Below are 20,496 nucleotides of genomic sequence, written 5' to 3' on the forward strand. Positions count from 1 at the left end.
GCACAACAGCCGCATTCTGCGCTGGAGGAAGATGCAAAGGGAAAAAGATGAGAAACTCTGAACTGGGGGAACTGTCCATGTCTGTGTTTTAGAATTTCTTTCGGGGCAGAACTTAGCACGTCACACTGAGGGAAAAGCCATTGTGGAGTGGAGATCTCTTTCATGCTGTGAGGGACAGGGCTGGCTCCAGCTCCGCCTCTCTTGAGAGACAGCCAATGGGAGGGGCGGAATACTGGGCCAATGACGGTTAGTGTCCGTTGGAGGGAGAAATGGCTTTTTTGGAGCTGTTCAGGGGAGAAGGGGGTGGAGAGACACTGCTAAAGGAGGCAGCTGCAAGATAGCTGGCTGTTAATCTGTTTTGTTACATTGAAACAATTTATGTTTAAGTCCAATTTCTTAATTTAAAATCTGTTCACTCCTATGTTCCATCTTGCAAATAAAGTTATTATTTGTTTTTTTTTTAACCCAGGCTGGCTTGAAACTGTTGGCTGTGGGGAAAATATCCCCCCCACAGGGCTAAACGCTCTGGTCAGATGAAATGGGCCGCTATATCTCATTTGATTGGTGGCAGTGTGCTGTTAGCCACAGCTTAGAAGCTTGTATTAGCTCTATCAGAAATGTGTGTTGCCTCTTTCAGGCTTTGAAGGATGGGAATTGCAGTCTATACTCCTAGCAACAGAGAGAGGGAAGTTTGAACCTTTTATTGGCCTTCTTCCTGCTTTAGTGTGATTTTACAACCTCTTTTCCTCCCTTTGTCTGTTCTGAGCATCTCCCATGAGGAGGGGGAAAGATGACTGCTTTTACCACACCTTTAAATAAACTCCGGCTATACTAGACAGCAAGCATCTGTCTCTTGGCTCCACTGTAAGTTGTCTTGGGTTAGTGGGAATGGGATTCCCTGAGTCAGCAGGCTGATGAAGTGCAACTGTGAGACTGAAAAGTATTTGCTTTGGCTTTTTTAAGCTGAGGGACACACAGGAATGCGGATTATTTCACAATGACCTTGCAGTGCTCCTGTCGTTTGTGTCTGTGTGTTTCCTGTGAGCAGGTGTGTTCTTTCTGAAGCTTATTTGAACTCTCTGTCTTTGGTTTTCTTCCCTGTATGGTTGTAGGCTTGGGGGAATGGACCCTCGCCCTGACACACACCTTCTTTTTACTCCTCCTCCCTGTACAGCAGTCCCAGGAAGAGTTTTCTTTCCTTTTCCTTTTTCACAACTATCTTTCCCTTTCCTTTTCCACAACAGTAGCCCAGTGGGACACAACCATTTTCTCTATCAGTAAGTCTTCTGCTTTTCCTTGAAAATGGTATGTGTGTGTATGATATTAATAACTGACCTCTCGATATAATGGTACTAAAGGTCAAAAAAGAGAAACCTCAAAAGGCCGCTTGCTGAATTTGTGTGTGTGTGTGTGGAATAGTTAAAAATAATAATAAAGACAACTATAACAACAACTTTGTGCTTATATACCACTCTTCGGGACATATTAGTGCCACATTCAGAGCAGTTTACAAAGTGTGTTATTATCCTCACCAGAATCACCCTGCAAGGTGGGTGGGCCTGAGAGATCTATGAGAGAGCTGTGACTGACCCAAGGTCACCCAGCTGGCTTCAAGCAGAGGAGTAGGGAATCACACCTTTTCTCTAGATTAGACTTAGATGTTCCTAACCACTACACTAAACGGGCTCGTACTACGAGGACAGCGCCATAGAATACGGGACTGATAGTGGGAATAGAAAATCCAAACTTTCCCACCCTCACAGCACCCACCAGGCTTTGCATTGCTATAAACTTTGGGGAAAGATTGTAGGAAAATGGGTGAAGGCAGGGAGAAGCATCCCAGGTTGGCAAATGACACCCCACCCCATGATCCATATTCCTCCTCTCCCAAACCCTGCCCTCCCTAGGCTTCACCCTGAAATCTCCAGGAATTTCCCAACCCTCTGTTGGCAACCCAGTCCCCAATAGGGTTACACTGAAATGAAACTTTGATATGCAAAAAGGACTGCAGTTGGAATTTATATACTGAGCCACCCACACCTAAACTTTGGGTTGGGGGGAAGGCAGCCAACATTGATTGTTTGAAATTATACAAATAAAGAATCTGTTTTGACAGGATTTTCAAAAAGAATACGCATAAAATGTAGAACAGCATTTGTTTCTTTTTCAGAAATGCTAGCTTTTATTTAATTTGCTGATTAACATGATAACAGTCAGACTAAAGATTACAGAAGGCAAACGCAAGAATGGTTTATGGCAAATGAGGCTTGAGTGGAGAGAGGAAAACTGGGATCAGTCCCTCTAGAAGACGAGTAAAGATGCTGGACTGACTACTTCCCTCACACACCCCTTTGCCTGCCTGCATACTTGGAAATAAAGCAAATAGCATGAAGTAATTGTAAGAGTCTAATAAGAAGGTAATTCGAAGTCAGTAGTGATGGGTATGACTCTTCAAACTACTCAGGAATGTTAGGAACACTCAACAGTTGTGCTATAATCAAAACAATCATATCCTTGCTGAATGTTTAGCTTCACTTTCTCTATATCCCTATCACTAAAGACTTCTAAGCCTCTGCAATTTCTACAGATCCTAATCATTAATGAGCCCAAACTTTATTAAAAGCAACCAGCACGGAGCAAAACTTTCAGCACTCCTGCCCTTCCATTACTTATCAGAAGATTTTGGCAGAGGAATAGTTGTGGGTGGAGTGGCATCGTTAGTAAACCTCATGTCACGGCAGAACAAGATGGGCTCCTTGCCCAAGCCCAGCTGGTACTGCCATATGTACAACTGGCTTTTGGGCAGCAGGGTCACATTAACCGATTCTTCCACTTCTGTGGCTTCACTCCAGTCTTCCGACTCGGTTTGGACACTTTTCCCACCATGTTCGGTGGAAACGCTGAACTGATACTTGGCAATGGCTTCAGTGAGGGCTCCAGACTGATATGAAGCAGTCATACCTATCTTCCAGTGATTCTCCACGGAGTTCATCTTTGACTTGTTGCATCCCACCTTCTTAGTGATCTTCTTGTTCCAAGTGATGGGACTGTTAGAATCATTGGAGATGGTCTTGAGAGCCTCCCATTTACCAAAACACTCACCAAGAGCAATGGCCAGGCCTCCAGGGAGAAAGGGGACCACGGTTTCATGGAAGGAAAATGTATTCGGATCTTCTTTTTCATGGAAGTTGGTGGACTTAAAGTATTGGATGCCCCATTCATCATGGGGTTTTACGAAGTAGTAGTAATCCTTACAGCCCCAATAATAAAGGCCGTTCCTGCAGTCTGGGTGAAGGGTGTATTCATCTGCATCTTCATCTGTATTCATATTAGTGACCTTGCGGTAAATGCCTTTCTTCTGAAAAATAATGTAGAAGTGACCGAAGGCGGACAGGTAATGATCTCCTCCTTGACAGTTGGGATGGAGGCTGTACACCACAGCACTCTTGTCCTGGTGCATGTCACTGACACGGCGATAGTGGTCTCCCTTGATGATGTAGAAGAGGTCATCCTCGTGGGCTAAGTAGTGATCTCCACCCCGGCAAGAATTGTGCAGGCTAAAGACTTCTAGGTCTTTGCCCTCATGGAAATTGGTTGACTTCATGTAGCAGCCCAGGTCGGAGCGGATGATGTAATAACATGTTTCACCCCCACAAAAATCAACTCCTGGAGCTTTGCTCTTGGGGACTATTTGAGGCACCATGTTTGATCCTAGGAAACAACAACAATAAATCAAATTATATCAGAACTGAGTGCAAAAGGAATCATCAGCTCCTCTTACTGGTTTACTGGCCCAGGCTAGGAACATGACTTGTTGGCAAAGTTGTTCCTATCAGCAGGCCAGTGAAACTGCCAGCTACCAACAGGCAAGGTGGTGTTCTGCCATTTGGGGCTCTACAAATGTGCAGAAGAACTCATTTTTAAAAAGGCCTCTCAACTCAACAGTGAAGACTGGGCATCCGCATTTTCCTCCATATCAGGAAGATAAATATTTACAGAATGTAGCTATCAGGGTTTTTTTTTTAAGGGGGTGGGGAACTGGCAAACTCTACCCAAAACAATTCATATTATCAAGGAACATGGGAATTAGAGGCACAACTTCTGATCTCAATTCCACCCTTTCCCAGTCTCGGATGTTCTGAGCCTTCAAGTGCTTTGTGGGGAAGTTATTAAAATCAGGAAAAATGCTTCCTCCCAAATCCAGCTTATTCCCTGCCCCAGCACTCTCAACAGCAAAGGGAGCAGAGGTCTTCTGGAGACATGTGGAAGGAGGAAGGCTAGAAGCCTTGGGCCTTCCCCTGCTGAGCTGTGACTGTTTGTATCCACAGGAAACTTGGGGAAATGATCTACAGATGCCCAGCTCTGTGTGTAGAGGGGGGTTCCCATGTGAAACGTAAGCATGTGCATGCAGGTAGACTAGAAACCGGAGAGAAGGTACCGGCTGTATGTGTGTGGTGCCCGACTGGCACCAAGACTTCTGTGCATGTGGAGAAGAGACTTCAGTCCTCCCCCCTCTCCCTGGTTTCCCAACGAGAAACAGTCCCAGGGAGACAGTCTTTGGGACGAAAAAACGTATTTCCAGGGATAAACTCAGGTTTCCCCACCATGTGAATATTGTACCCTGGGATTGTTTCCGGCTGGGAAAACTGCAGAGGGGGAAGGCTGGAGCTCTTTATCCATGCGGGTGGTGGACCTGATCCTAGGCAGACACGGGACATGCAGACATGGAAGAGAACCCACAACTTATGTGTCATTCTGGATGAGAACAGAGCCCCATCCTGCACATGTCATCATGTGTTCCACGTGTTTCTGCACCCCTTTCCCCTCTGGCGGGGACCACGTAGCTTCAGCATATCACATTGAATACAAACATCCACTTCCCTGCCCAGTTTCCCACCGAGGTTTGCCAGTACTTACAGGAAGAGATGACAGGGATCAAGTTGACTCTACAAGAGGATTTAGGAGAGATGCCGCGTAGGTTCTCAGTGCAGAATCAGTGGCAGAAACTGCCAATGTAAGAGTAGGAAAGACAGTTCGATGCCTAGGGCAACGCAAGTTATTGTGCACTGACAGCTACTTCCCCCTTATATTTAATAACATTGTTTTAGAATAGAAAAGTAATCACTGGATAGCAAAACTGGTGGTGACTCTTGACTAACGTGAGTCCAAAGGAGAGGACAGATACGTCTCTCTTTTCAGAAAGCACAAATGGGGGGAGGGGGAGATGAGATCGCCCCATCTTGCAAGTCGTTGTGGGTTGCCTGTTCGTAGATGTATAAAGCCTCACCACTCTTACCGCAGTTTCTTTGCCTGGACTGGGATTTTCCTGCGTCCTCACACTGTTCTCTGGACACCGGAGGATCTTGCAGTAGACTCAGGTCTTCCTGTATTCGTCTCCAATCCTACCACTCTCTTCGGACTTCTTATATACTGTGTTGCGTGTTTGACCGTTCTGCTCACAAAATTGTTTTTTTGCAAAGCTAAGCAACTTCTGAAAAAACAGTATATTCCTTCTTGGCTTTTAGCCAGACTTCGGTGGTTCTTCGTCAATATCACCTTAACTCTTCAAAGTATGAGGACAACTTAATCTTGAGTGACAGTCTCCACCTTGCTTGCTCTTTCTTCCGTACTCAGCAATCCTGTCAGGGGTCCAGGTCTGCGTTTTTGCACACGGTCGTGTTGTAGACATCAAATGCACACCAGTGCAATGATAACAAAAAACCCAGTTGCAGGTAAGTCAAATGAACAAGTAGTTGCCTGGGCCTTAGGTGACTGGCTGGATCGAGATTTTTCTAGACCACTTCCACCAAATGTTTCACAGAACCCCAGAAGCACCCCAAAAGCAGGCAAGAGCCCTTGGAAGATTGCATCACGTCATTAAGCCTAACGAACATCAGGCAGAAAATATATTGATCTAAAGATCTAGCGCTTGGCACAGCATGGTCCTCTACTCAGGCGATTTATGTCAGCTTGGTGGAACAGGATTACATCTGCAGGCCTTGCCCCCTGCCTACCTAGACTCAGCCTAACGTTAGTGCAGAGCATTCATGTGCACAAAATGTTTGAACATCACTTCCATCCCCAAGACGGCGAATGGTGCCTTTTCTGGTTTCCTGCTTATTGGAACAGCTTGCATTGGTATAAAGCTTGCAAGTAGGAGGGGATAGGTTAGTGCTAGTGATCCTGCTTCCATATTTATGCACATAAATTACTGAAATTACAACTGATCTTGGGGCAACAGAGATCATTTCAGCTGTAGAAGATGGCAGCATTCCCAGACTCTACCTCCTCCAAATGGGTTTGTGACCTATTTAAAATCGCTGGCCAGTGGGGAAGCAAAGCAGTGTACAAAACAAGAAATGCCTTGTAAATAAGCAAAGAGAGGGGAAGAAAACCAGAACCCCACATCAGGGGCTTGTCTTGGGTCCCTGAGCCTGGCTCACTTCAAGGCCTCAAAATCGGTTTGTCATGCAAGCCATATGGGCTGGCTGCTTGAAAAATGTAAAAAGTGCTAAGCCTCCTTGGGCAGGCATGCCAACTAACCATGTGGTTTTGAGCCATCTGGTTTGGGAATCTGCCACCTGGCACCCGTTTGTTGCATGTCGAAATTCCCTGTCCACGTTTGGGAGTGACAAAAATGTTGAGAGAACAAAGAAATTCCATGGCATGGCAGTGGTATTACATATGGAGAGATCTAGAATTGGCACTGATAACTCTTCACCGTAGGGTTGCCAGCTCTAGGTTGGGAAATCCATGGAGACTTGGGGTAGGGGTGGAGTCTGCGGAGGGCAAGGTTTGGGGACAGACCTCAGCAAGGTTAAATGCTGTAGGGCCCACCCTCTCAAGAAGCCATTTTCTCAAGTGGAATGGATTTTTGTAGCCTGGAGAGCAGATGTAATTCTGAGAGATCTCCAGCCACCACCTGGGTGTTACACAAAATACAGAATCCAGGGAACCGCAATAAATTACCAATCAATTGAAAGTTAATTTTTTATATATATTTTTGCTTGTGCAAAGTGCTGAAGTGCAAATGCATATGTATCAATTCAAAGTGCAGTTATGAACAATAATAATGAGGTAGTCTGTCAATCCAGAAATAATACAATATATACAATCTCAACTGGTGGATGGAGAGGTTTAGACCCCTTTAAGGAAACAGTAGATCCTAATTGTCTTAATGATATGGCCCAAGGCATTTTATTGAAATACGGGGTGGTTATCTGTTAGCTGTATCTGTCATCTCATTGCATTTTGAGCCTTCATTGTATTTCCAACGGAGTGGGGTATGAGGAGAGATACCTGTGACCAGTGAGTATGCATATGAATGACTATACAAGATGCTATGTTTTATAAGAAATAATTTATTAATTAATATTGCATAATAACTTCCATCATAGTCCATTGAATTATGCCCAAGAAGAAGTAAGAATGAAACGGGAAATGGAAATTTGCGCATAAGCCCGTCGGCAGTGTTCCTTGGCACTTCCAGTTCCATCTTTGGACTGATGGTCTGAATTTCATCTCAAGCAGGACGTTTCTCCCCATCCGTGTATACTCTCCATCCGCCAGTTGAGATTGTACATATTGTATTATTTCTGGATTGACAGACTACCTCATTATTATTGTTCATAACTGCACTTTGAATTGATATATATGCATTTGCACTTCAGCACTTTGCACAAGCAAAAATATATATAAAAAATTAACTTTCAATTGATTGGTAATTTATTGCGGTTCCCTGGATTCTGTATTTTGTGTTGTTCCTCTCTCCGGGGGTTCCCTTTGTTTTTGACCACCTGGGTGTTGGCAACCCTACTACAAGTTAAAGGAAAATTACCATGGGAGAGTGCTGAAACTGGGTTTGTTTGCAAATTCGAAAAAATGGACACCCCATCCCTCAAAGGTTTATAGACAAATCGGATTCTTCTCTCACTACAGATGGTCTTCTGCTTTTTACACCCCAACCCTATTGAGCTAATTCCAGGATTATTCTACCTTACATCTTTATTTTAAATACCCCTCCTACATTTGGGACAGGTAAAATCCCTACATGCTTTCTCGTCTAAATGTATCTGAAGAAGGGAACTTTAAGTCTCAAAAATTCATACTCAGGAAATTTAATTGGCCTTTAAGGTGCTACTGGATCTGAATCTTGCTTCTCTACACCTACAGCATTGCACAAAAACCCCATGGTTTTTCCCAAGACACAAATGCTTATCCATTGCACATACCTAAGCACTAAGCTATAGGTCTAGTTTGGCCAGAAAAGCAGTGTATTGAGCATGCTCTGATGCACTTTTTAAAGTGTATTATACAAACTCTGATGCATTTATCCCACAACCCGCAAATAGGGGTGCCCAATCCAGATCTGGGATTCAGGAAAGTACCATATTTTTGCCAATCTGTCTAAATCTGGCATTCATGAATCAAATCAAGAATCCAGGTTCAGTTTGGGAACCCCAGTCTATAATCCCAGATAAATTTGAGTAATTCTACTAAACATGGTTTCACCCTCAGGCTGGCTTCTTCTGGGGCTTGATGGTGGAGGAGAGTGCCCGCAAGTCATAGGTGACTTATGGCGACCCCTGGTGCGTTTTTCATGGCAAGAGACTAACAGAGGGGGTTTGCCATTGCCTGCCTCTGCAGCTCTGGCCTTTGTTGGAGGTTTCCCATCCAATTACTAACTAAGGTCCACTTTGCTTAGCTTCTGAGATCTGACGAAATCAGGCTCACCTGGGCTATCCAGATCCGGGCCCATCCTGAGTTTCTTCTGCTTTTTATCCAAGAGGGGAGGAGGAAGAGAAAGGGGGAATAAAGCAGAGGCAGGAGGGAGAGGGAGTGAGGCCGGGCAGGGGAGTGAGTGGCCAATCTGTGCAGGAGCTCTCCTTGTTTGTCCGATTTCTGTGAGTGACACTGCTTCAGTTGGGCTAAGTTTCAACAGTGGTCCTTGCTTCCGTTTGGTTGGGAGAGAATTCTGTGTTGTCATCATTCTCTGGTTTGATGTTGGTCCCTTTGATTCACTTTGGTTCTGCTGGGCTTCTTTTTGCATTTGGGATGTGCCTTTGGCCACTGGCACCCTTGTCCCTGTGTCTTTGTTTGAGAGCCTGCTTCAGAGATCATAGAGTTGGACTCAGGCGTTCAATTTATTTGAAACTTGAGAGATCTTTAGAGGACACCCAGGAAGAGCTACACTTCAAATTTGGTGAAGTTTTCTTGAACAATGCCACCCCAGCCCCCCGGATAGCGCCCAGATAGTTTCCTCTAGGGAATAGTGGCTGAATTAATCTGGGATTAACTGATTTATTTTAACCAGATCAGATAATTCTTCCCAGATTAAAGAATCCTAGATTTTGGGGAGATCCCTTGTTACCCAACGAGGAGTCTTCTTGTGAGTTGGGAGAATTAGGGTGCAAGGAGAGGCAACTAGAGGCAGGTAACTTTGGGATCTCCATCCGTAGATACGAGGATTGTCCCAGCTATAGACCTCTTTCAATGCAAAGACAGATGTTTTGAACAAAAGGATTTTTAAATTGAACATAAAAAAGATCAACAGCATGCAAAACACACACAACACACACTCAGAAGTAACTAGAAAGCAGTGGTGAAAATTGGTTAGAGAGTGGGTGATAGTTACCATCCAGAAGAGGGCATCTGGGAGGGAGAGCATTGAGCAACCAGCATGTCAATGCAGAAGACCTCAGAGGACAGATAGTGGATGCTGGATATGAGAGCATGCATACAGCTATGGCAGAGAGGTAGACCAATTATTCTGTGGAACATACCCTGGGGCAAGATTGCATCTTCTGACCCAAAATAATGACTTAATGGGAGTCTCTGGGGTGGGACAAAAGACTGGAAAGGTCTGATAAAGTCTTCCCCAGTGGAATTATACATATCAACTATTTTTGCCAACCCGCAAAGTATGGGCGAAGCACTGAGTCGCCTGAGAATAGTGGAGTGGATAAGAGATCAGTAGTCTGTATTACGGTGATTAAGTCAGGAACTCTGAGATGACCCTTTGTCTTAGGATCTTTACACAACTCTGGGGCATAGGGGCTGAGAGCTGGTCACGCAACTCACATGCTAGCAAGTTTCCATCTCCCAGCCGTGACTGCTTCTGTATTTCTGCCTGTTTGAGCTGTGTTTTGTGTTTGAAACACATGAAGAGGAGGGGCTTAAGGCATAGCCATATTCATAAGCCTGCTTAATATTGTGAGGGCAAGTCTGACCACTAACACCCTGAATCCTGGATCCAGATTTTCTGGATTTTTTTTTATACACATCCCCACCCTCAAATGCAAAAGTAATCCAGGCATTTTCTCTGCTAGCAACAACACACACTAGAAGTATTTCCTGCTCCACCCTCCATTTCTTCTTTGTTTTGCATTGGTCTTAACATGGAGGCATATGTTACTTTTTCCTTTTTTGTGAGCAAATCCATAGCTAATCTCAGGTGTGTTTTTGTCATCCAGTTGCATTCTTCCTCTGGGACACTTTGTAATCAAAGGAGGGATTATTTGGCTAGAATTCTAGCCTTGCAATGCTGCCATTCCCATCATTCTATTCTGTTTGGTAGATTTCACAGGGGTCCTTCCAGATAAGCACCTATATGGTCAGATTCTTTGCATAGGCTTCGCTTGTTGAATCTGCCCCAGTGCAGGAGCCCCCTTATGGCAATACTGAATTCAAATCTCTACATGTGCATGATGCGTCTCTCTCAGAAGCCCTGGGTGGAAGACCTCTCCTTGCCTACAGACAGCCCCCCAACCTGAAAAGACTTCTCGCTTACAATCATGAATCGGCTAGCAGAGTCACCAGCACAGGTACCAGGCCCTGCAACAGACCCAGATGCCAGCTCTGCCCTTATATCTAACCAGGAAATACAATTACAGGACCCAATAGCATCAACTACACTGTCTCTGGCTCTTACAGCTGCTCATCCTCCAATGTGATATATGCCCTCATGTGCCAACAATGTCCATCTGCTCTGTACATTGGACAAACCAGCCAATCTCTGCGCAAAAGAATAAATGGACAGAAATCTGACATTAGAAATGGAAACGTCCAGAAACCAGTGGGAGAACACTTCAATCTACCAGGACATTCCACCAAGGACTTATAGGTCACTGTAGTTCAACAGAAACCTTTCAAAAACAAAATCCGACGGGAAGCTGCTGAATTGGAATTCATATGTAAATTTGACTCAGTCAGGCTGGGACTGAATAGGGACTATGAATAGTTATCTCATTATCAGAAATTTCCTTAACAGAAGCAAACTGATCTCCATATCAGAAGCTACTGATTGGATCTACTCCTCCCTCCTCTCTCCACCTACATATCTGACCAGTTTCTTCTTGCCCTCCATGCATCTGACGAAGAGAACTGTGATTCTCGAAAGCTTATGCTACAACACAGTTGGTTAGTCTTAAAGGAGCTACTGGACTCTTTTTGATCTTCCTTTCATACAAATCCCATGTGCTGCAAAATGGATTCATCCTAGAAACTGGAGATTAGGCAACCAGCTATATGGTTGCCAACCTCCAGGTGGGTTCCAGAATGACAAGTTATTTCCGGACCGCAGAGAGCTGTTCCCCTGGAGAAAATTGCTGTTTTGGAGGGTGGGCTTCATGACATTATAATCTGCAGTGGTTTTCTCCCCTTCCCAAACCCTTCTATTCCCAGGCTCCACCAGTGAATCTCCAACCATTTCCCAAGCCAGCGTCCATTCTTCAGCCCCACGGATTTTCTTTGGTGCTGAAAAACTCTATATTATAAAGTCTATATACTGGGGTGGTGGGAATTTTGTGACTATTTTGTCTTAAGTGGTATTGGAGGATATGCATGTGTGCACACATGTAGTAGAACTATGTTAGATTGTTGGGAGCCTTAACCTTTGGTGCTAGAATAGAAGTTAGGAAAGAGCTGCTCTCTAAGTAAACTAGAGGGAAGATAGTTAAATGCTGCCGCTTTGAAATTGTTTTCATCTGTGAATTTTAAATTGCATATTTTCATCTGCACATCTTCAAAAACAACTGCACTTTAAGTAAATGTCAGACACTCTCAAGGGCTTTGGGGGCTTTATATGAGGGAGAAAACCCTTTAAACTATGGATGTGGAGAAATAATTTTTTGTCACCTGCTTTGTACTGTGTTCCTACCTACTTCTTCTTGGTTCTGATGAAGAGATGCACGAGGGCGACTTGGTTATTCTGCTAATTGGTTCCATTTCTGTCTTTTGTTTTCCAGGGTCAAAAAATGGAGGGATGGTATTCGGGGCCTCTGTGGTGTAACTGATGGAAAGCACCGGTCTGGTGTAAATGTTAAATATCCCCCATGCATTCATGTAGAGTAAGTTCTACAGTCTCATTTCTGTAGATGTAACAAAAGTTGCAACTTCTGCATAAGGCATGCCCTGGAGAACTCTGATGTAGGCTCGGTATGGTTCTCTATGAATAAAAAATTCAATGCATTGATAGGGTAATAAGAAGTCCATCAAGATGGCCCCATTCACATACTTCAAAATGCTTCACATTCTTAAGTTTGAGTGAAGCAAGATATATATTCAGACTTCTGCAACACAAACCTTGACTTGGGCTCAGTTCGAACAACTAGTGGAGATCCAAAACACTCGTTAGGAAAAGTATATAAAACTTGATTGCGATATGACATTGAATCAGAACAAGTTAAAAACTGTATGATAAAATGGATGCAAAATTTTGAAGAAAACATGTCTATGAGCCAATGGGGAAATTTATGGATTAAAGAAATTAAATTTATGAACTGTCAAATGTTAAGAGAGAACTGGTATAAAATGCTTTTTAGATGGTATGTTACTGCTAAGGAAATTGCAAAATCTAATAAGGACTACAGAGGGAGGTGCTGGAAATGTCACTATATGCAGGTCTTTTTTTCAGCTGGAACGTGGGGGAACGGAGTTCCGGAACCTCTTGAAAATGGTCACATGGCCGGTGGCGGCTTGGCGGCCCAGAGGGCAATCTAAACTCCCCTCTGTCTGGAGATCAGGGGGCGTGGCCACCGGCCATGTGACCATTTTCTCCGAGGGCAACCCACTGAGTTCCACCACCTCTTTTCCCAGAATAAAAGCCCTGACTATATGGATGCAACATTTTGTCACATGCTTTTTAAATATATGGTGACAGTGGCAAGAGCAGTCTATGCAACAAAATGGAAGGCAGAATCATGTCCAGGTGTGTCTGAGTGGTAGAATAATTTGTATGTTTCTGCTTCAAGGGCTAAACTAACTTCTTATATGCATAACAGACCAATTTGAGAATTTCAGGAAAACTGAACTTTTTTTTACTATGTAGCTGAAAGATAAGAAAAGTTCTTTTTAAAACCTATTAGTGACATTTATCAACTGTTAAATCAGTAATCTAAAACACAGAATTTAAAATGTTTACACTGTTAAATGCGGAATATAAAATGTTGAGTATAAGCAGGGCTTTTTTCTGGGAAAAGAGGTGGTGGAACTCAGTGGGTTGTCCTCAGAGAAAATGGTCACGTCTGGTGGCCCCACCCCCTGATCTCCAGACAGAGGGGAGTTTAGATTGTCCTCCGTGCTGCTGGAGTGGCGCGGAGGGCAATCTAAACTCCCCTCTGTCTGGAGATCAGGGGGTGGGGCCACCAGCCATGTGACCATTTTCAAGAGGTTCCGGAACTCCATTCCCCCGCATTCCCCCTGAAAAAAAGCCCTGAGTATAAGTATTTTAGCATAAATATGGGGCTGAAGAGGTGAAATACTACGTAGCTTTAATACTGTTATATATTCTGTTTCTGAGACTTTGTTTACAGTCCAATGTTATTTTCTGTTTTAATAAAATAATATTTTAAAAATGCTTCACGTTCTTAAGTTTGAGTGAAGCAAGATATATATTCAAACTTCTGCAACCGAAACCCTATGGCTTTATTGGATGTCCCATGCTGTTGAATGTATTTGACTTACGCTATGTAATCCCCCTTGAGCCTCTAGTGTCTGAAACTCTAACCATTATACTTCGCTGGCTTTTGTGGGGTGGCTGCCTTGAGTCTCAGTGAGAAAGATGAACTATAATGTCAATAAATAAATACTGTCAGTGATTAGATAGTCTAGAATAGTGCATAGAATGTGGTTTAGCATGTGGCATTCTTGCTTCTAGAACTGGGTCTCCCACATCCTAGTCCAGCACTCTGGCCTCTATACCTCATTGGCTCTCACATTGTGCCAATCAATAAGACACTACTCTAAGACACTCCTCTGACCTGTAGGCTTGCTTGGCCTGCCTTTAGAATGGAAAAATATGCAAAGGTGATCAGAATAAATGACTTTCACTTAAAGGCTGTGCGTTTAAAGGAAAATGAAGAACAAATCTTTGTCTCACGGAATTAGGAAGTGGCTGGCTATACCATGAGATAGGCTAAGCCAGGGGTGGGCAAATTGCGGCCCGCGGGCCACATGCGGCCCGCTACAGAGTTTTTTGTGGCCCGCCAAGACCGTAGAAAAGTGTGATAGGGTACATTTGTCTCATTAAACTGATTCTAAAATTAAATGTGGTTGCAGCTATAGATGATATGAAATTAGCACAATAAATAAATAGAATAAAACTACCACTATTTTCTTTAATTTATATTTATTGATTTTTATGATACAATTTATACCTTTTCTGAAATGCAAAGTTAACTAATGAATGCAATCATTTTAAAAGGTGTGGCCCTCCGCTAACCTCCACTCCCACAAAGTGGCCCCCGAGCCAAAACAATTGCCCACCCCTGGGCTAAGCAAATCCACAAAAGGCCCAGGATTTTAGAACTCATAAAGGGACTTTGGCAATTAGTGGGGCAAAGATATGATCTCTTCTTCTCTTGAGCTGATGGATTACTGCACCTTGTTAGGTTTGATTCCGCCCCCGCCCCCACTCCTTTTTGATTGGTTGGGAGTGAAAAGTATTTTGGGGAGTCTGCCGTGATTAACTGCATGTTTTGTCCGTGTTTCACCTGATTAACCCTGATTATATAAATGCACAGAGCAGATTCCTAGGCACATGGGATATCTCCACACAATTAACTGATGGAGGGAAAGGCTTGGACTTCCTCTCAGAGGGCCAGCTCTACTCTTGAAGGTTTGCTTTCTTCCTGCTCTATCCTTCTTTCACAGGATAAAGATGAGTGACTGGCTGGTGATCATTGCAGTGCCACGATGAGGGGGGGGGCTAGATGGCCCCTGAAGCCCAGCCCAGTCCACCTGCCCAGCCCTCCCTCTGCCTGAAGCTGGATCTGAGCCTTCCCCTCTCTGTATGTGGATTCAATAGTAGGCTGGGCAAGGGGGGGCAGGCAGGCAGCGCTCACCCATTTTATGACTGGAGTGGCTTGGAGAGGGGCAGGTGGGTCAGGTCACCTTCTTCCTTGGGCAAGTTGGCCGCTCAGCTTCTAATCAGAAACCAAAGGTTAAGGCTTTCAACAATCCAACACAACACACTCACACACATCTTCCAATAACATTTAAAACAAAGCCACCAAGTTCCCTCCAGCCCAGCATGTTCACTTTTTCAGAACCCCAAAAAATCCCTGGGAGCTGTGGGTGGAGGAGATTCATGGGTGAAGCCTGGGAAGGGCTGGGTTTGGGAAAGGGAGACGCCCACAGCAGATTATCTTATATAATTGAGTAAGCGTATTTCAGACAACTCACTTCATACCCTGGCAGGGCCAGATCTAGCGTTCCCTGCGCCCAGGGCAACGCTTCCTGGTCCTCTTGTGCATGCGCATGCGCACAGCACGTGCGCGCTCCCGACACGGCGTAATGATGTCATTTGGGTGACATCATCATGCCGGCGCCGGAGGCAGCGTGCTGGGCTGGGAAGCTGCCCGCGCCATTCCCTTCTCCGCAGGCGAATGGCGCGGTTGGCTTTGCAGCCCCCCACTCTGCCTTTCGCTTGCCCCGCTGGACAGGGGGCGGCCGGCTTGCCGTACACCTCCTGTCCTGCAGGGCAGGCAAAGGGCAGCGCGGCCGCCCATGCCATTCGCTTGCCCCACAGGAGAGGAGGCGGCCAGCCACCTCTCCGTGGTGCCTTTTGCCTGCCCTGCAGGACAGGGGGTGCGCGGCAAGCCGGCCGCCCCCTGTCCAGCGGGGCAAGCGAAAGGCAGCGCGGCTTCCCATGCTGCCGGCTGCGCGCTCTGGCAGCTGGGAGCTGCTCCTGGCGCCCCCTCCCTGGCGGTGGCAGGGGCAGACTACCCCTCCTGCCCCCCCCGTCGATCTGGCCCTGTACCCTGGTGCACCACCAGAGGGTGCTGCCATGGAGGGAAGCCTAGGTAAGGCAACATGTCCCTCCAGAAAACATGCCATGGTGGGAAGCCCAGGCCGGGAGCAGGATGGGAGCAGGGGGCAATGCCCGCCACCTGCCTTCACCCATCTGGTATTAGGAGTGGAGAAGGTGGCTTTGCCCACTCCTGCCTTAACCCAGTTGGTGTTAGGAGCGGAGCAGTTGGCAATACCTAATCCCTGCCTAAACCCAATTGTTATCAGCAGCAGAGCAGGTGGCAATGCCTGCACTCCTTTGAACCAGCTGGGATCAGGAGCAGAGCAGTTGGCAATGCCCACCCCTCACCTAAACTTAGCTGGTATTAGGAGCAGAGCAGGGGGCAATGCCCTTCTTCCCTTCACCCAGCCGGGATAAGGAGCAGAGCAGATGGCAGTGCCTGCCCTCTTCAACCTACCGGAATAAACTACTGAGCAGGCAGCAATGCCTGCCCCCCTTCACCCAGGCACAGTAGTCAGGCACAGAACAAGAGGCAATGCCCTCCTTTTACCTGGCATGTATCAGGCATGGAGCAGATAGCAAAGCCTACCACCCCTTCACATGGGCGAGATCAGGCAGATCAGGCATGAAGCAGATGACAATGCCCACCCCCCTCCTTCACCAGCTTGAATCAGTGTCAGAGGAGGAGTGAATGTCTGCCCTCCCTCCCCTTTCTAGAGCCCGTTGAATTTTTTCCACAACGGGCTTTGTTGCTAGTAATGTCATAAAACCCACCCTCCAAAACAGCCATTTTCTCCAGGGGAACAGTTCTCTGTGATCCAGAAATAAATTGTCCTTCTGGAACTCACCTGGAGGTTGGCAACCATATAGCTGGCTGCATAATCTCCAGTTTTTAGGATGGATCCATTTTGCAGCACATGGGATTTGTATGAAAGGAAGACGCACGTGTAGAGATTTGAATTCAGTATTGCCATAAGGGGGCTCCTGCACTGGGGCAGATTCAACAAGCGAAGCCTATGCAAAGATATGAAATAAAGAATCTGACTGCATAGGTGCTTATCTGGAAGGACCCCTGTGAAATCTACCAAACTGAATAGAATGATGGGAATGGCAGCATTGCAAGGCTAGAATTCTAGCCAAATAATCCCTCCTTTGATTACAAAGTGTCCCAGAGGAAGAATGCAACTGGATGACAAAAACACACCTGAGATTAGCAATGAATTAGCTCACAAAAAAGGAAAAAGTAACATATGCCTCCATGCCAAGACCAATGCAAAACAAAGAAGAAATGGAGGGTGGAGCAGGAAATACTTCTAGTGTGTGTTGTTGCTAGCAGAGAAAATGCCTGGATTACTTTTGCATTTGAGGGTAGGGATGTGTATCAAAAAAAAATTCAGAAAATCTGGATCTAGGATTCAGGGTGTTAGTGGTCAGACTTGCCCTCACAATATTAAGAAGGCTTGGCCAGAACAGAGGCGAGAAAGAGGAAAACTAACATAAAAAGGCTTCCTTCTTATATAGAAGTGATACCATTCCTTGATTGTTATTTTATGTCCTATTAGTCTCACTTTTTGCTCTTAGAACAACTCATCTATAATACATACAACTTATATCTCTTCTCTTTTTTCTTTCTTTTTTTTATAATGTGAAATTGTGTTTTAGCTTTGTAGTTTATGATCCTTCTTTGAATCAAATCCTGACCTGGCCCCCCTACCTCTACTATAATGAAAACTTAAGTACAAATGTTTGGAGAGTGTGGCCAGAACAGAGACAAGAAAGAGGGAAATTAGCACAAAAATACTTCCTGCTTATTTAGATATAGACCATTGTTTGACTGATTGATATATATTGTTCTGCTATTTTTACTTTCTGCTCTTAGAATGACTTATCCATAATATATATAAAGGAAAAGAATGTTAGAAATGATATAAGGAACAGGATAAGTGGATTAAAAAGCGTAATAAATAATGTCTATAGAAACAAAGGGAAACTTGAAGGTATATGGGATGTTAATTATATATTTAGTGGCTTTCTATATTTGGACTGATGTATATCTGTCTTGTGGTGAACCTGCTAAAGTTTGATTTCTTGCTGTAACCCCTTTCCGTTACTATAAAACCTCAATAAAAATTGATATATAAAAAATATTAAGAAGGCTTATGAATATGGGTAAGCCTTAAGACCCTTCTCTTCATGTGTTTCAAACACAAAACACAGCCCAAACAGGCAGAAATACAGAAGCAGTCATGGCTGGGAGATGGAATCTTGCTAGCATGTGAGTTGCGTGACCAGCTCTCAGCCCCCATGCCCCAGAGTTGTGTAAAGATCCTAAGACAAAGGGTCATCTCAGAGTTCCTGACTTAATCACCGTAATACACACTACTGATCTTCTCTTATCCACTCTCCTATTCTCAGGCGACTCAGTGCTTTGATAAGCTTATTCACCCAGACATTGCGGGTTGTCAAACATAGTTGATACGTATAATTCCACCGGGGAAGACTTTATCAGACCTTTCCAGTCTCTTGTCCCACCCCAGAGACTCCCATTAAGTCATTATTTTGGGTCAGAAGATGCAATCTTGCCCCAGGGTATGTTCCACAGAATAATTGGTCTACCCCTCTGCCATAGCTGTATGCATGCTCTCATATCCAGCATCCACCATTGGTCCTCTGAGCTCTTCCGCATTGACATGCTGGTTGCTCAATGCTCTCCCTCCCAGATGCCCTCTTCTGGATGGTAACTATCACCCACTCTCTAACCAATTTTCACCACTGCTTTCTAGTTACTTCTGAGTGTGTGTTGTGTGTGTTTTGCATGCTGTTGATCTTTTTTATGTTCAATTGAAACATTCTTTTGTTCGAAACATCTGTCTTTGCATTGAAAGAGGTCTATAGCTGGGACAATCCTCGTATCTACGGGTGGAGATCCCAAAGTTACCCGCCTCTAGTTGCCTCTCCTTGCACCCTAATTCTCCCAACTCACAAGAAGGCTCCTCATTGGGTAACAAGGGACCTCCCTAAAATCTAGGATTCTTTAATCTGGGAAGAATTATCTGTTCTGGTTAAAATAAATCAGAGAATCCCAGATTAATTCAGCCACTATTCCCTAGAGGAAACTATCTGGGCAATATCCGGGGGGCTGGGGTGGCATTGTTCAAGAAAACTTCACCAAATTTGAAGTGTAGCTCTTCCTGGCTGTCCTCTAAAGATCTCTCAAGTTTCAAATAAATTGGACGCCTGAGTCCAACTCTATGATCTCTGAAGCAGGCTCTCAAACAAAGACACAGGGACAAGGGTGCCAGTGGCCAAAGGCACATCCCAAATGCAAAAAGAAGCCCAGCAGAACCAAAGTGAATCAAAGGGACCAACATCAAACCAGAGAATGATGACAACACAGAATTCTCTCCCAACCAAACGGAAGCAAGGACCACTGTTGAAACTTAGCCCAACTGAAGCAGTGTCACTCACAGAAATTGGGCAAACAAGGAGAGCTCCCGCACAGATTGGCCACTCACTCCCCTGCCCGGCCTCACTCCCTCTCCCTCCTGCCTCTGCTTTATTCCCCCTTCTCCCCTCTTGGATAAAAAGCAGAAGAAACTCAGGATGGGCCCGGACCTGGATAGCCCAGGTGAGCCTGATTTCGTCAGATCTCAGAAGTTAAGCAGAGTGGACCCTGGTTAGTAATTGGATGGGAAACCTCCAACAAAGGCTAGAGCTGCAGAGGCAGGCAATGGCAAACCCCCTCTGTTAGTTTCTTGCCATGAAAAACGCACCAGGGGTCGCCATAAGTCACCTATAACTTGCGGGCACTCTCCTCCACCATCAAGCCCCAGAAGAAGCCAGCCTGAGGGTGAAACCATGTTTAGTAGAATTACTCAGATTTATCTGGGATTATAGATTGGGGTTCCCAGACTGAATCTGGATTCTTGATTTGATTCATGAATGCAAGATTTAGACAGATTGGCCAAATTATGGTACTTTCCTGAATCTCAGATCTGGATTGGGCACCCCTATTTGTGGGTTGTGGGATAAATGCATCAGAGTTTGTATAATACACTTTAAAAAGTGCATCAGAGCATGCTCAATACACTGCTTTTCTGGCCAGAGTAGACCTATAGCTTAGTGCTTAGTTATGTGCAATGGATAAGCATTTGTGTTTCGGAAAAAACCATGTGTTGCACATTTTGTGCAATGTTGTACGTGTAGAGGAGCAAGATTCAGGTCCAGTAGCACCTTAAAAGCCAATT

General features: G+C 44.9%; 1 protein-coding gene and 1 non-coding gene across 2 annotated transcripts; one reads left to right on the forward strand and one right to left on the reverse strand.

The window, feature by feature from the left end:
* Positions 1–2,160: 2,160 nt before the first annotated feature.
* LOC129340459 (uncharacterized) lies at positions 2,161–5,400 on the reverse strand. Its single transcript, XM_054995272.1, has 2 exons — positions 5,297–5,400; positions 2,161–3,711 (listed from the first exon to the last, which is right to left on the reverse strand). Exon 2 carries the CDS (start codon positions 3,701–3,703, stop codon positions 2,666–2,668), a length of 1,038 nt encoding a protein of 345 aa, XP_054851247.1. The 5' UTR covers positions 3,704–3,711; positions 5,297–5,400; the 3' UTR covers positions 2,161–2,665.
* Positions 5,401–14,950: 9,550 nt separating this feature from the next.
* On the forward strand, positions 14,951–15,028 carry LOC129340767 (small nucleolar RNA SNORD126). The gene has a single exon (XR_008598070.1). It is a non-coding gene; the product is annotated as a small nucleolar RNA SNORD126 (small nucleolar RNA).
* The last annotated feature ends 5,468 nt before the right edge of the window (positions 15,029–20,496 follow it).

The sequence above is a fragment of the Eublepharis macularius genome, chromosome 12 (assembly GCF_028583425.1).
Source record: "Eublepharis macularius isolate TG4126 chromosome 12, MPM_Emac_v1.0, whole genome shotgun sequence".
NCBI lineage: Eukaryota > Metazoa > Chordata > Lepidosauria > Squamata > Eublepharidae > Eublepharis > Eublepharis macularius.

What these genes read in the sequence shown, in the direction of transcription:
- LOC129340459 (XM_054995272.1), bottom strand. Translation starts at nt 3,703, where the DNA reads ATGGTGCCTCAAATAGTCCCCAAGAGCAAAGCTCCAGGAGTTGATTTT.